This window comes from Lepidochelys kempii, chromosome 10 (genome assembly GCF_965140285.1).
Source record: "Lepidochelys kempii isolate rLepKem1 chromosome 10, rLepKem1.hap1, whole genome shotgun sequence".
Classification (NCBI taxonomy): domain Eukaryota; kingdom Metazoa; phylum Chordata; order Testudines; family Cheloniidae; genus Lepidochelys; species Lepidochelys kempii.
In genome coordinates, this window is record NC_136389.1 from 10524244 (window position 1) to 10538969 (window position 14726).

General features: G+C 42.9%; 1 protein-coding gene across 1 annotated transcript in view; it reads right to left on the minus strand.

The window, feature by feature from the left end:
• Positions 1-14726, minus strand: part of SDK1 (sidekick cell adhesion molecule 1) — a 640834-nt gene that overhangs the window by 113478 nt on the left and 512630 nt on the right. Inside the window, exon 22 of the mRNA XM_073361953.2 lies at positions 12620-12741. Coding sequence (XP_073218054.1) covers positions 12620-12741 — 122 coding nt within the window. The remainder of the gene's footprint in view (positions 1-12619; positions 12742-14726) is intronic.

Here is a 14726-nt window from a genome sequence, read left to right on the forward strand (position 1 = left end):
TGACTGGGTCTTGCGTGTGCTACAGCATTACAAATATAATAATGCCCATCAACTCATTCCTTTTAAGACACTAAACATCAGCCATCACATAATGATAAGCCATCCGTTCCTTTGCCAAGGGAATGATCACTGAGAGGGTAATGAATTGGGAGTGCTTTGTCGCAGGTGAGCCTTGAGTGGGCCTGACTGTTATAAAAAGCCAGTCAGCTGAGCTGCAAAGAGGCTAACAGAAGGAGTTTGCCTGGGAGTTCGCCTGGGGAGAGCCCACTGAGGCTTTCATCTTGCAGGCTTCTCTGAGTAATTACTACAGCACCTGAGGAAGGTAGAAGGAAGGTAATATGGATGGTGAGCATTCAGCTGTTGTTACCTGCACAGGATGTACCATATTTGTCTTTCTTCCACAGGACAGAAGCGACTTTGTCTGTATAAAGTGCAACCTGGTTTCCATAATGGAAGAGAAGGTTCAAGGTCTGGAGAAACAAGCATTGACCCTGCGTTGCATAAGAGAAATTGAAGATTTCCTGGACAGACATCAGGATATGCTTCTACGGACACAACATTCCAAAGATTCAGAGCAGGCTGCGCAGTGGGGACAGAAGGACGTGAAGAAATTTGGCAGCATGTGACTTCCAGAAGAAGAAAGGGGAGTGTCCATGTACCAGCAACGCAGATACAGGTAAGCAACTGTTTTCATGTTCTCTCCACAGGTACTAATGCGGCACGTGGACTAGATGATACATCTGAGGGAAGGGAGCAGAAGGAGACTCCGCTGATTGGAAGGCATGATAGTCCTAGGGATAGGGGTTCCACGACCACCGCTCCCAAGAGAAGGAGGCGGGTGGTGGTGTTGGGGACTCGCTCCTCAGGGGGACGGAGTCATTTATCTGCCGCCCTGACCGGGAAAACCAAGAAGTCTTCTGCTTGCCAGGAGCTAGGATTCACGATGTGACAGAGAGACTGCCGAGACTCATCAAGCAGTAGGATCGCTACCCCTTCCTACTTCTCCATGTGGGCACCAATGATACTGCCAAGAATGACCTTGAGCGGATCACTGCAGACTACGTGGCTCTGGGAAGAAGGATAAAGGAGTTTGAGGCGCAAGCATTGTTCTCGTCCATCCTCCCTGTGGAAGGAAAAATCCAGGGTAGAGACGGACGAATTGTGGAAGTCAACGAATGGCTACGCAGGTGGTGTCGGAGAGAAGGCTTTGGATTCTTTGACCATGGGATGGTGTTCCAAGGAGGAGTGCTAGGCAGAGATGGGCTCCACCTAACGAATAGAGGGAAGAGCATCTTCGCAAGCTGGCTGGCTAACGTAGTGAGGAGGGCTTTAAACTAGGTTCACCGGGGGAAGGAGACCAAAGACCTGAGGTAAGTGGGGAAGTGGGATACCGGGAGGAAGCACAAGCAGGAGAGCGCAAGAGGGGAGGGCTCCTGCCTCATACTGAGAAAGCGAGACAATCAGCGAGTTATCTTAAATGCCTATGCACAAATGCAAGAAGCCTGGGAAACAAGGAGGGAGAACTGGAAGTCCTGGCACAGTCAAGGAATTATAATGTGACTGGAATAACAGAGACTTGGTGGGATAACTCACATGACTGGAGTACTGTCATGGATGGATATAAACTGTTCAGGAAGGACAGGCAGGGCAGAAAAGGTGGGGGAGTTGCATTGTATGTCAGAGAGCACTATGACTGCTCAGAGCTCTGGTATGAAACTGCAGAAAAACCTGAGAGTCTCTGGGTTAAGTTTAGAAGTGTGAGCAACAAGGGTGATGTCATGGTGGGAGTCTGCTATAGACCACCAGACCATGGGGATGAGGTGGACAAGGCTTTCTTCCGGCAACTAATGGAAGTTACTAGATTGCAGGCCCTGGTTCTCATGGGAGACTTCAATCACCCTGATATCTGCTGGGAGAGCAATACAGTGGCACACAGACAATCCAAGAAGTTTTTGGAAAGTGTAGGGGACAATTTCCTGGTGCAAGTGCTGGAGGAACCAACTAGGGGCAGAACTCTTCTTGACCTGCTGCTCACAAACAGGGAAGAATTCATAGGGGAAGCAAAAGTGGATGGGAACCAGGGAGGCAGTGACCATGAGATGGTCGAGTTCAGGATCCTGACACAAGGAAGAAAGGAGAGCAGCAGAATACGGACCCTGGACTTTAGAAAAGCAGACTTTGACTCCCTCAGGGACCTGATGGGCAGGATCCCCTGGGAGAATAACATGAGAGGGAAAGGAGTCCAGGAGAGCTGGCTGTATTTTAAAGAATCCTTATTGAGGTTACAGGAACAAACCATCCCGATGTGTAGAAAGAATAGTAAATATGGTAGGCGACCAGCTTGGCCTAAGAGTTAAATCCTTGCTGATCTTAAACACAAAAAAGAAGCTTACAAGAAGTGGAAGATTGGACAAATGACAAGGAAGAGTATAAAAATATTTCTCAGGCATGCAGGAGTGAAATCAGGAAGGCCAAATCACACTTGGAGTTACAGCTAGCAAGAGATGTTAAGAGTATGTTAGCAACAAGAAGAAAATCAAGGGAAGTGTGGGCCCCTTACTGAATGAGGGAGGCAACCTAGTGACAGAGGATGTGGAAAAAGCTAATGTACTCAATGCTTTTTTTGCCTGTCTTCATGAACAAGGTCAACTCCCAGACTACTGCACTGGGCAGCACAGCATGGGAAGGAGGTGACCAGCCCTATGTGGAGAAAGAAGTGGTTCTGGAATATTTAGAAAAGCTGGACAAGCACAAGTCCATGGGGCCGGACACACAGCATCCGAGAGTGCTAAAGATGTTGGCGGATGTGATTGCAGACCCATTGGCCATTATCTTTGAAAACTCATGGCGATCGGGGGAGGTCCCAGACAACTGGAAAAAGGCTAATGTAGTGCCCATCTTTAAAAAAGGGAAGGAGGAGGATCCTGGGAACTACAGGCCAGTCAGCCTCACCTCAGTCCCTGGAAAAATCATGGAGCAGGTCCTCAAGGAATCAATTCTGAAGCACTTAGAGGAGAGGAAAGTGATCAGGAACAGTCAGCATGGATTCACCAAGGGCAGGTCATGCCTGACTAATCTAATTGCCTTCTAGGATGAGATAACTGGCTCTGTGGATGAGGGGAAAGCAGTGGACATGTTATTCCTTGACTTTAGCAAAGCTTTTGATACGGTCTCCCACAGTATTCTTGCCAGCAAGTTAAAGAAGTATGCTCTGCATGAATGGACTATAAGGTGGATAGAAAGCTGGCTAGATTGTCGTGCTCAACAGGTAGTGATCAGTGGCTCCATGTCTAGTTGGCAGCCGGTATCAAGCTGAGTGCCCCAGGGGTCGGTCTTGGGGCCGGTTTTGTTCAATATCTTCATTAATGATCTGGAGGATGGCGGGGACTGCACCCTCAGCAAGTTTGCAGATGACACTAAACTGGGAGGAGTGGTAGATACGCTGGAGGGTAGGGATAGGATACAGAGGGAACTAGACAAATTAGAGGATTGGGCCAAAAGAAACCTGATGAGGTTCAACAAGGACAAGTGCAGAGTCCTGCACTTAGGAAGGAAGAATCCAATGCACCGCTACAGACTAGGGATCGAATGGCTAGGCAGCAGTTCTGCAGAAAAGGACCTAGGGGTTACAGTGGATGAGAAGCTGGATATGAGTCAACAGTGTACCCTTGTTGCCAAGAAGGCTAATGGCATTTTGGGATGTATAAGTAGGGGCATTGCCAGCAGATCGAGGGATGTGATCATTCCCCTCTATTTGACATTGGCGAGGCCTCATCTGGAGTACTGTGTCCAGTTTTGGGCCCCACACTACAAGAAGGATGTGGAAAAATTGGAAAGCGTCCAGCGGAGGGCAATAAAAATGATTAGGGGACTGGAACACATGACTTATGAGGAGAGGCTGAGGGAACTGGGATTGTTTAGTCTGCAGAAGAGAATAATGAGGGGGGATTTGATAACTGCTTTCAGCTACCTGAAAGGGGGTTCCAAAGAGGATGGATCTAGACTGTTCTCAGTGGTAGCAGATGACAGAACAAGGAGTAATGGTCTCAAGTTGCAGTGGGGGAGGTTTAGGTTGGATATTAGGAAAAACTTTTTCACTAGGAGGTTGGTGAAGCACTGGAATGCGTTACCTAGGGAGGTGGTGGAATCTCCTTCCTTTGAGGTTTTTAAGGTCAGGCTCGACAAAGCCCTGGCTGGGACGATTTAGTTGGGCATTGGTCCTGCTTTGAGCAGGGGTTTGGACTAGGTGACCTCCTGAGGTCCCTTCCAACCCTGATATTCTATGATTCTATGGTTCTATGCTTTTAGAAATCAGACAATATAGAACAGTACCAGATTTATAATTCCAACGAATTATCAGTAAATATTGGAGTGAAAAATCAGAGGTGTTTGCCTCTTCACTTTTACAAGAAATGCTAATACAAAGAGTGGATATGGTTCCAAACCTGAGAATAGTTATCAAGTACCAACTGCTGTAAATGGAACATGTTTCCATGGGGATATCTACACTGAAATTAAAAACCCACGGCTGGCCCGTACCAGCTGAATTGTGCTTGTGGGGCTCAGGCTAAGGGACTGTTTAACTGCTGTGTAGACATTCAGGCTCGGACCCTGCGAGGTAGGAGAGTCCCAGAGCTCAGGCTACAGCCCTAGTCCAAACGCAATTAAACAGCCCCTTAGCCAGAGCCTGAGTCAGCAAGCACAGGCCAGCTGTGGGTGGGTGTCTGTCTGTAGTGTAGACATACTTTATATGTTATAGAGGCAACTTGTGTTCTGCTATAGTTCAGGGTATGTCAGAGTTTTCATTGTAGAGGTTTATAAACAGGCATTTGAAGTCACTTTGGGAGGAAATTTGGTACAGAGGTTGTCAGCCCAGATGCAATATTTTCCTTACAAAAGAATACTTAAAATTGATTCAGCCATTTTTGATTTAAAGATTGGAAAAAGTATAAAACTGTCAGAGTTCCAGACACTTTATTTACCAAGCTCTAAAGTGAAAATAGAGAAGAAGTACCTTATACAGTGGATGAATCCGAATAGCTCCATTAACATTGAGGCTTTGATTTAACCCGTGAAATAAGAGTAATTCTCAGTTACTCACTGAGGTTATGGCTCCATATTGTGGTAGCACTTAAACATTTTCCTGGCTTGAAAATCTGTTTTCCAGTTCTGACAATATTCTCCATTATATGCACAGGAAATCTCTCTCAAACCAGCAGAAATACTTTGCGTGTGCTTTCTGTCGCTCAGCACATATGGTACGTACTCCCACAGTTCTGAGACCCTGTGGGTCGCCTCGTAGAGCTTCCTATTGCTTAAGCGTGGCACAGCTGGTGCTCCCTGCCTCAGTTTCCTTCCTTGAGGTGGGTCTCCTCAGCCTTCCACACATTGGTCAGTTAGGAGATGTAGTCTGGCCCTCCAGCCAAGTCACAAACAAACTTAACCCCTTCTGGGGTAAGAAAAGGCCCAAACAAAAAGGTTCTTCCTCCCTTGTGGGCTTTTCTTCAGCTTGACCTGCGAGCCCCTGTTCCTGGCACCTCTGGGCTCCCTTTCTACCCTTCCCCTGCTCCAGTATAGAACATTCAGCCTCCTGGGCTACTTCACCTGAAGTAGTGTTCTCAGCCCCTGTTGAGCATCCTTCCCTGTCCATGATAGAGCACTAGCCCCCAGGCTGGTTCCTTTGGAGTACCCAACTTCCTGCAGATCCTGACTCAGGTCTTCGGTAGGAGCCCAATTTGCTCCCTGTGATTCCTGCCCAAACTGAGCTATTTCAGCTCTTTTATGAGGACCAGCTGTTCATTAGCCTATCACCTGACCCCCTTAGTCCCATCCCCTCAGCCTGGGAAGGAACTAATTATTTATGACTGGGGGAGGCAGGCTGGCCCCATCTCCCCTTAAAGGGGACAGTTACACCATGACATCCTGCAATACCTAATCCCAGTGGGACCTCATGCTTTGCCACAAGTCTTCTACTCACTTTGTGACAGCATTATTGATACCCACAGTGAATCAAACTTGGCAGCTGTTAATGTAATAATAATCTACTGAATTTTTGATGGGATGGGCAAAACACCCAGCAAGACACTCTCGCTGTGGTGTCATTTACACACGACTCCTGCCAGAGTCCCAAGAAATCCAGCAAGAGAGAATCAGTATGAAACTAGACTGCAGCATGGAGAGAATACAAACGTGAAACAGTGAGGAACAACAGACAGGATCTAAAACGTATTTTTGGTGGGGAACTGCCCCTCCAAAATCAGTAGCATTTATGCCCTTTATATTAGGCACTGAATATATCTTGGAGTACATAGTGGTGTGTGGCAATACGAAGGATTTATTGACGTGAGTTTGCAATGACCACATTACTCATCAGTGGCAAAGCCACAAGTCAATTATTCCGAACAGATGTCAATAAAGCCTTCATGTCCACACCACACCCTTCTCTACTTTGCCAATGCTGGTTGTTTCACAGAAAACCAATTTTAAAAATGTTTTTAAATGGTCTTCTGACTATTTTTTGTACTTCTGGTTTGGAAATCCAGTTTGCTTCAGTACTATGGGTTTAACTGTACAAAATGAAAGAGGAAAACTACTGCTAATAAATTTTAATAGACCTCTTAAGAAATATGCCATGTCGATTTACTATAAATCAGAGTGATGAGATTTTAATGTTTGATATCGCAATCCCAGCCAAAGTTAGAATTAAAGGTCCTGGTTCTCCTTTCACTTTCCTCGGTGCAAATCAGGAGTAACTCCATTGACCTCAGTGGAGATACACCAGTGGACAAGAGGAGGGAATCAGCATATTACTTGCAGCTGGGATTCCAAGCTCCCCAATGTTATGAAACAAGTGTTTTTAGCTCAAACAGTTCATGCAGTATTAGACATTTAAAAAGGTCACTCATCCAAAAATTGAATATAATATGTCCTGCACCTGCTCCTATCTGACTCAGCCTCCTACCATATATTGGAAGAAAGAAGGAAAATGTTCTAGTGGCAGGGTGTTGTTATATATACAAACAACTAGGGCTGTCAAATTATTAAAAAAATAATCACAATTAATCGTGAGATAAAAATAGTTGCAATTAATCACAGTTTTAATCACACTATTAAACAATAATAGAATACCAATTAAAATTTATTGTAATTTTTTGGATGTTTCCCACATTTCCAAATATATTGATTTAAATTACAACACAGAATGGAAAGTGTGCAGTGCTCACTTTATATTATTATAGTTGATTACAAATATTTGCACTGTAAAAAGATAAGCAAAAGAAATAGTATTTTTCAGTTCACCTCCTACAAGTACTGTAGTGCAATCTCTTTATTGTGAAAGTACAACTTACCAATGTAGATTTTTTTTAATATAACTGCACTTAAAAAAAATAATGTAAAAATTTAGAGCCTATAAGTTTAAGCATGATGGGGCATATGAATGTTTAGCATATCTGGCATGTAAATAACTTGCAACGCCGGCTACAACAGTGCCATGCGAACACCTGTTCTCACTTTCAGGTGGCACTGTAAATAAGAACTGGGCAGCATTATCAGCCGTGAATGTAAACAAACTTGTTTGTCTTAGCAATTGGTTGAACAAGAAATTGGAATGAGCGAACTTGTATGAGGTGAATTGAAAAATAAGATTTCTTTTGTTTATCTTTTTTACAGTGCGATTAATCACAACTATTTTTTAATCTAGTTAATTTTTTTTGCATTAATCACATGCATGAATTGTGATTAATTGACAGCCCTACAAACAACTGGTGGAAGTTGTTTGTAGTGGCTCAGAGATTTGGAATATTGGAAGAAGACCCAGTAGAGATGGAATAGTGGGCTAAGTGCAGGGGATGAAGTCAAAAGGTCAAAGTAAATTAAACTTATTCCATGGTTGCAGAAGCAGAAATAAAGGAAAATAACCTCATGGTTACCAAGATCCCATAAAACACAGAGTGTGAGAGTACAATATCATACTTAGGTCAGCTGAGACCTCAGTCATGCTTTGTCATGAGCCCACATTGTTATGCTGCCCCAGGAGCTACAGCCTGGGAGGGAGATTGTTCCCCTGCACTTCTGGAGAGAGAGTGAATAGTAATATGTCTATACTTGATACAATGCAGCCCACCTACATGGGGGTGGGGGGAATAGTGGCTTTGTCCTAATGCACTGTTACCCATGATGCAAATGGCCACTGTGGGTTTGCAAGGAGGTACGCCTTTATTGCACTGCATTAGCTAAGTCACAATTTGGCCCTAAATGAATTATTCACAATGAATAATTTATTTGACAAAATCAGCTTCTCTCTCTATTCCTGAAATGTTCATGAGCATATTGCAGTTTCCTCAGACTGATGCTTTATTCTAAATTAATCAGTACTTTTTTCATCCATTCTTTTTGGCTGCATACAGTTCACCGCAAGCAATTAATTCTCAATATTTGAAACACGATCCGTGCTGGCTGGTTGTGATTGCTCACATAAAACACCTGGTTTTATATCTGTTCCCCAATTATAAGAGTTACACACATCCAATCTGGTTTCATTCATTACAACAGCGATTTTCAACCTGTGGTCTGCAGACCGGTGGGGGTCCGCAGACTACGTCTAAGATAGCCAAAGGGGGCCACACCTCCATTTGAAATTTTGTAGGGGTTTACAAATGAAACAAGGTTGAAAACCACTACATTAGAATATAAAATTTGACCTCTCAAACTCTTTCCATACAAGTGTCACAATGACAGTATCAGATGTTTCCATATACTAGAATTTCAAACAACAGCCAACCCATTGAATAGAAGGGAACTCCCAGATTTCTACTGGCATATAAGCACTTGTTTCTAGCCTTGATATTCTACTAGATCTTGTTCTTCAAAGCTTTCCATTATCAAAGACTGAATATTGACCAAACCCATATATTTCTGGGGGGAAATTCCATATTTGGGGAAAGATCTAAATTTGGGTGACAAGGGTAAAGTCCTGGACCCATTGAAATCAATGGCAAAATTCCCCTTGATTTCAATGAGGCAAGAATTTTCCCTGTGGTGTCTGAAGCCAATCAATACAATAACAATTATAACAACAGCTCCTCAGCACCTCTTGAGCCTGATTCTACAAGGTGCCAAGCAGTTCCTGAAGGGTTTGAGAGCCATTGATGCCCAGACTGGTGACCTCGTCACTGACCCATGCTGCTTCCTTCATGAAGCTAATGCCAGGAAAAGGTGCACAGCACCTCTCGGAAGATGGTCAGCATCTTACAGGATCTGGCCCATGTGTGGGTATCCAGCACACAACCATGGGCTAAATATTCTTTGCCTGTGGGCCTAAAACAATGACCTCCCTCTCTGAAAACTGAAACTTAAAGAGCACTTTTAATTCTGCATAAGAGAAAGCTAGTGATCCAAATATACAGCAGGCAATAGCACTCCATGGAATGTATGTACACTACACACCCACACAGCTGAGATGGGTTTGTCAAGTATGAAGCTTAAGAGGAACTCCAAAGACTTTAAAAAGATGAAAACAAAAACAAATTATTTAAGTTCCTAAATTTAACTAAGTAGCTACTATTAGAGTCCTACAGCTTGTATTTCTTTTTTTTTTAAATCTTTTTATACCAGATATTGTGATGTGATATATGGCTGGGACAAGTCCAATAATTCTGACTGACACAAGTGGTCTCACTAAAGACTATCGAACTACTTATAATGAGTAAGATTACTCCCATAAGTAAGTATTGCTGAATTAAGTCCTTGAATTGTGTTGGAGTATTTTATGTTTTCCAAAAGACTATAAATAAGAAGTTTAAGAGGTATCCTAATCGGTAATCTAGCATTGTCCATGTGCAGACTAATGAAGACAGTTTCAAACAAAACAATGCATTGCAAAATTAATTTCTTCCTTGCTTATATGCCAATACCTCCATTCAGAGTTCTGTATTTCTCCTGGAAAAGCTGAGGAGATCACTATCAGAGTAAAACGGCATAGAGAACTCCATCCCCCACAAATTCTCAGGTGACAAAGATTCCACTAGCAGCAGAAATACAGAAGTTTGAACCCAGGTATTAGCAGGCAGTAAAACCTTCCTGTTCACATATGGATATGGACTTCCGATTCTGATCTAAATGACAAGAGAGTAAATCAGCGTTGACTCCTCAAGTGCCCTCAGTCATCCCGGAGGTGATGGAATTCAGGACCAGGGTACTACCTAGGGCACACTGCTGCATTTATAACAGGTTGTAGGCCAGATCCTCAGCGGTGGCAGCACAGCAGCCCTTTGCACTCCTCTGAGCATGGAGCATTCTGCTCAGAGGCTGGAGCTAAGACACACAGTAGAGCAACCTAAAGGCTACTCAAATCTGCGTTAGCTACCAATAGCCACACCTCATTTCCCCTGGCAATGCCCCCTAAACAGGCAACCACTGAGCATCCCCCTACCACAGGGGAATCATTTGGAGGCTGGAGCCTCTGGGCACAGCAGCTATTATATTGCTACAATGCACAAAGAAGCATTAAGTGTTTTTTTATTTTAATTTTAGGAATGAAATGTAATCGCATTGGTACAGCAGCCATTACCACCATCATGACTGCTGCAGAGATGACAGTTTAAAACAGTTTTGTGATACTGTGAAAATCAGATGTTTAAATTTGATGCTAGTTGATAGAAACAGTAAAAGCTTTAGATTTGAAAACCACAGGCTGTTTCCATGTATGCTTTAACTGTAACATTCAAATGTAAGGGGAAATGACAAAGGAAATACACTACCCTAAAACAGAGTCTCTGAAAGGTAAAATGTAACAACACAAGAATCAAAAGAAGCTATTCAGCTCACTATATTGCCAGAGGCATGAAGAGCGCCTTGCTCAGACTAGCAATTTCTATTTTTAAACTTGCAGTTGTTTCCGTGTCATGGCATCAGGGGCTTTCAGCAGACGCACCAGTGACTGGAAACATTCCTTCAGTAATTCATGAGTGATAAATCTCAGGCTCAAAGCATCCCTGATTTAGTTGGGTTCTTTTTCATAACATGCTACAATTAAAAGGGGACCTTGTCCACAAAAATAATGTTATTAAAAATGCAGTTAGGTCAGTGAAGGGAAAAGATCAGAAAGACTATAAATCACTACTGTGGGCTGTAACAGTTTTAAAGCCTTCATGGGCAAGTCCTCCCACCATATCAAGTCCACAGAGCTGGGTTTGGTGCAGAGGAGACATTCAAAGAGAGCAATGGAAGAGGAATCGTTCCTCACTCCCAGGCTGCACAGCAGTAGGAGTGCTACTCCACGGTCAGTCCTGGTGAGACCCTTTCTACAGAAGACGATATGGCTGGTGGATCTGTGTTTTCGCAGACGCTATTCCCACTCCTCATCCAGGTCCTGCATCTCCCCTGGCCACAAAATCCCTCATTGTGAGGGAGCTCACACAGAGCGTGGCTTCAGAGCATGCATACTGTGTGGATTCCTGTTGGGGTTCCAAGAATACCCTTACCTGGCACAGCAGAAGGCCTCTAAGCTCTGTTGCACCTGGGACCCTCCATGGATGTGGAGGAGAGGATTTTGCCCTTAATTGTTATTAAGCTGTTTTGAGACTTTGAGATTCATTTTATTTCAATGGTGTTTTGTGATCCAATGTAGCTCACAAATTAACAAGTTCCCAGCAACATCCTTGTGGTGTCCCACGATAGAGGTGCTGCTCAGAACGTGCCAAACCATCAGATTGTAGGTTTCACCATTTCACTTTGTAATATGCAATAAAGTGTAGGTCAATGGATCAAAATGTACCAATTAGTTCACAATGATCTCATTACCAAGTGAATGAATTGTATCAACATATCTAAAGCTATAACACTGATTGAAGAAAGCCAACATTTGGTTTCAAAAACAGATTATGTTATTTATAAAGATTTGTGGGCAGAAAAGAAGAAGCACAACTCATCTGTCAAGAGAACAACTGAGAAATGTTTATTTCCTCCAAGGCATAATGACAGAAACCAGGAGGAATATTGTTTAAAACTAACAAGGAAGATCATTCACCCTATACATATCTAAAGACCTGGATAGGAAACACAGGCATATTTCATTACATGGTAATGATTTGATGAAGTGGGCATTCACCCACGAAAGTTTATGCTCCAATACGTCTGTTAGTCTATAAGGTGCCACAGGACTCTTTGCCGCTTAGTTTATGCTTCATCTTACCTTTCCCTGAAAATACATACAAAGCTCCTTACAAAGGTCCATGTGAATTATTCAAAGGATGAGACCTCTCAGATATATTATGTATGGTAAATATCTTAGGACCCACACAAGAAACCTTCAGTTTGTTCCTGTGTTTCCTTTGTTGATCTTTTTGTTCTGCCTGTGCAGAGAAATTAAAACATACAGACCACCCCTTTCTCCCTCTGGTTGTTCCATTACCATTTCCTGGCTAACCCTTCTGAATTCTCTTGGGTTTTAACCTCTACTTTCTCTCCCAAGAGACCAAACATCACCAGAACAGTCAGTCCACTGGTCAAGACCTTGTATCTGAAGCTGATAAAAAATGTTATTTGAATACCAGTGGAAGATTCAGATGATCTATTACTGATCAGGAACCTCATCAACAGATTTCTGTCATGTACGTACCTGCCCCTCTACTATCCACTTGGAGATGGAGGTTTTCCCGTCAGACCCAGGCCGGAACTGAAGCGTGGCAGAACGAGGACTGATGTTAGAAATAACCAGATTAAATGGTGCACCAGGGAGTTCTGTAGAAATTAAAACAAATGAAAAAGGGTAGAAATACTTTGGGATTTAGAGTACAAGTATGCAGATCAATAAGTAGACATTCAATATTTCAGCAAGTAGTACAGTATATCACTTATAATAGAGCAAATACTTTAATTTTCTACACAGGCATATATAATTATATTATTTATCCTGCACCATATGTATGCATGGCATTTTACAGACTAATAAAATGACATATCCCTGTCTTGAGGGATCTAGATTAACATCACACCATAAAGGCTACATACGAAAAAGAGGCATGGTCTGGTGGTTAAAATGGTCCGGAAACATGGGCTCCATTCCCAGTTCTGCTAGTGAATTGCTGTGTGACCTCAAGTAAATCACTTAAACTCTCTGTGCTTCAGTTCCCCATCTATAAAATGGAGATAATATTTACCAACCTCATAAGATGTATAGAGGCTTAATATATAAATGATAGTAAGAGACTCTGAGATCCTGGTGTCTGGCTGTTAGGCCTTGGTCACTTGCTCAGGGTCTAACTGATCACCATATTTGGGGTCAGGAAGAAATATTCCCTGGGTCAGATTGGCAGAGATCCTGTGGGTTTTTTGCCTCTCTCTGCACTGTAGAACATAGGGCACTTTCTGTTTTGAACTAGAGTAAATCAAGATTTGAGGAGAAGAGTTTGAGTTTTTCAGTAACTCAGTAACTCAGCCAGAGGCTATGGGCCTATTACAGGAGTGGGTGGTCAGACTAGATGATCATAATGGTCCCTTCTAGCCTTAAGGTCTATGAGTCTATGAGATGGAAGGTTCTTGGAATAGGGATTTCTGAGAACCTACCTAGTTAGCAGGTGTTAGAACTCTGCAGAGAAATGTTGACCAGTATCTGCTGACTCAGTGTGGCAGATCAGGTTTGTTAACTACATGCTGGAAATAAGTTAGGTGGGAGTGAATCTTTAGGCAGAAGAAATGGGGGTATAGGACAGAAAAGTCTCTGCAGAGAAATCCCATGATCAGCCAAGCTTAAGCAGAAAGCTTAGGCTGAACTACACCTCTACCCCAATATAACGCTGTCCTCGGGAGCCAAAAAATCTTACCGCGTTATAGGTGAAACCGCGTTATATCGAACTTTGATCCACCGGAGCACGCAGCCCCGCCGCCCCCCCCCCCCCCCCCCCAGAGTGCTGCTTTACCGCTTTATATCCGAATTTGTGTTATATCAGGTCACGTTATATTGGGGTAGAGTTGTACATGTGTTTTGATGTTGGTATTTGAGTTATCAACAAAGTCAGACCCCAAGAATGTGGTAAAATTAGACCAAATACATTTTTTTGTAGATTGTATTCTAAGCAGCATAGAAACTCCAACTGCACTACCAAACTACTAAGTATTATTATTATAATTAGTAATCATTCATAATGTTGTACTATGTAAAAAACTGCAAAATTAAAACAGGAGACTTTTATGGCATGCGTTGTGAGGATACAGGAACACACAGCATTTCTTGACTCATATTTCATATTCACAGGAAGCATGATTGGTAAATGACCTTGCCAAAATGGGACAAAATGTACTGGTATATATTTGTAGGAGTGGCAAGAAGGCAAACTGCACTGAACTAGTCTAAACGTACTGACACATCTACATCAGAATGCACAAAAGGAGTTAGGCCATGCACTGCTCTAGAGGAAATGAAAATCTTAGGTAACACCAGAGAGAGACCTGACACCTCAGAGTAAATAGCCAAGCTGATTTAGATTTTCAAAGCAGATCTAAGTCAAACAGTGTTACTGCATTTGAGACCTCCTCCTCTGAATCTCATCTTGAAAGGTAGCTGTACATTGCCACTCCCATTTTAGCAGTCCCACTATTGCAACTTAAGCTCTAGGATGCAGAACTACTTCTTCTACAAGATCTCTCGCATGCCAACACTTCCCACTTTTGTAAATATTTTTTTATTTGCATCACACAAATATCTTACAGTCCAAGTGCACTGCAGT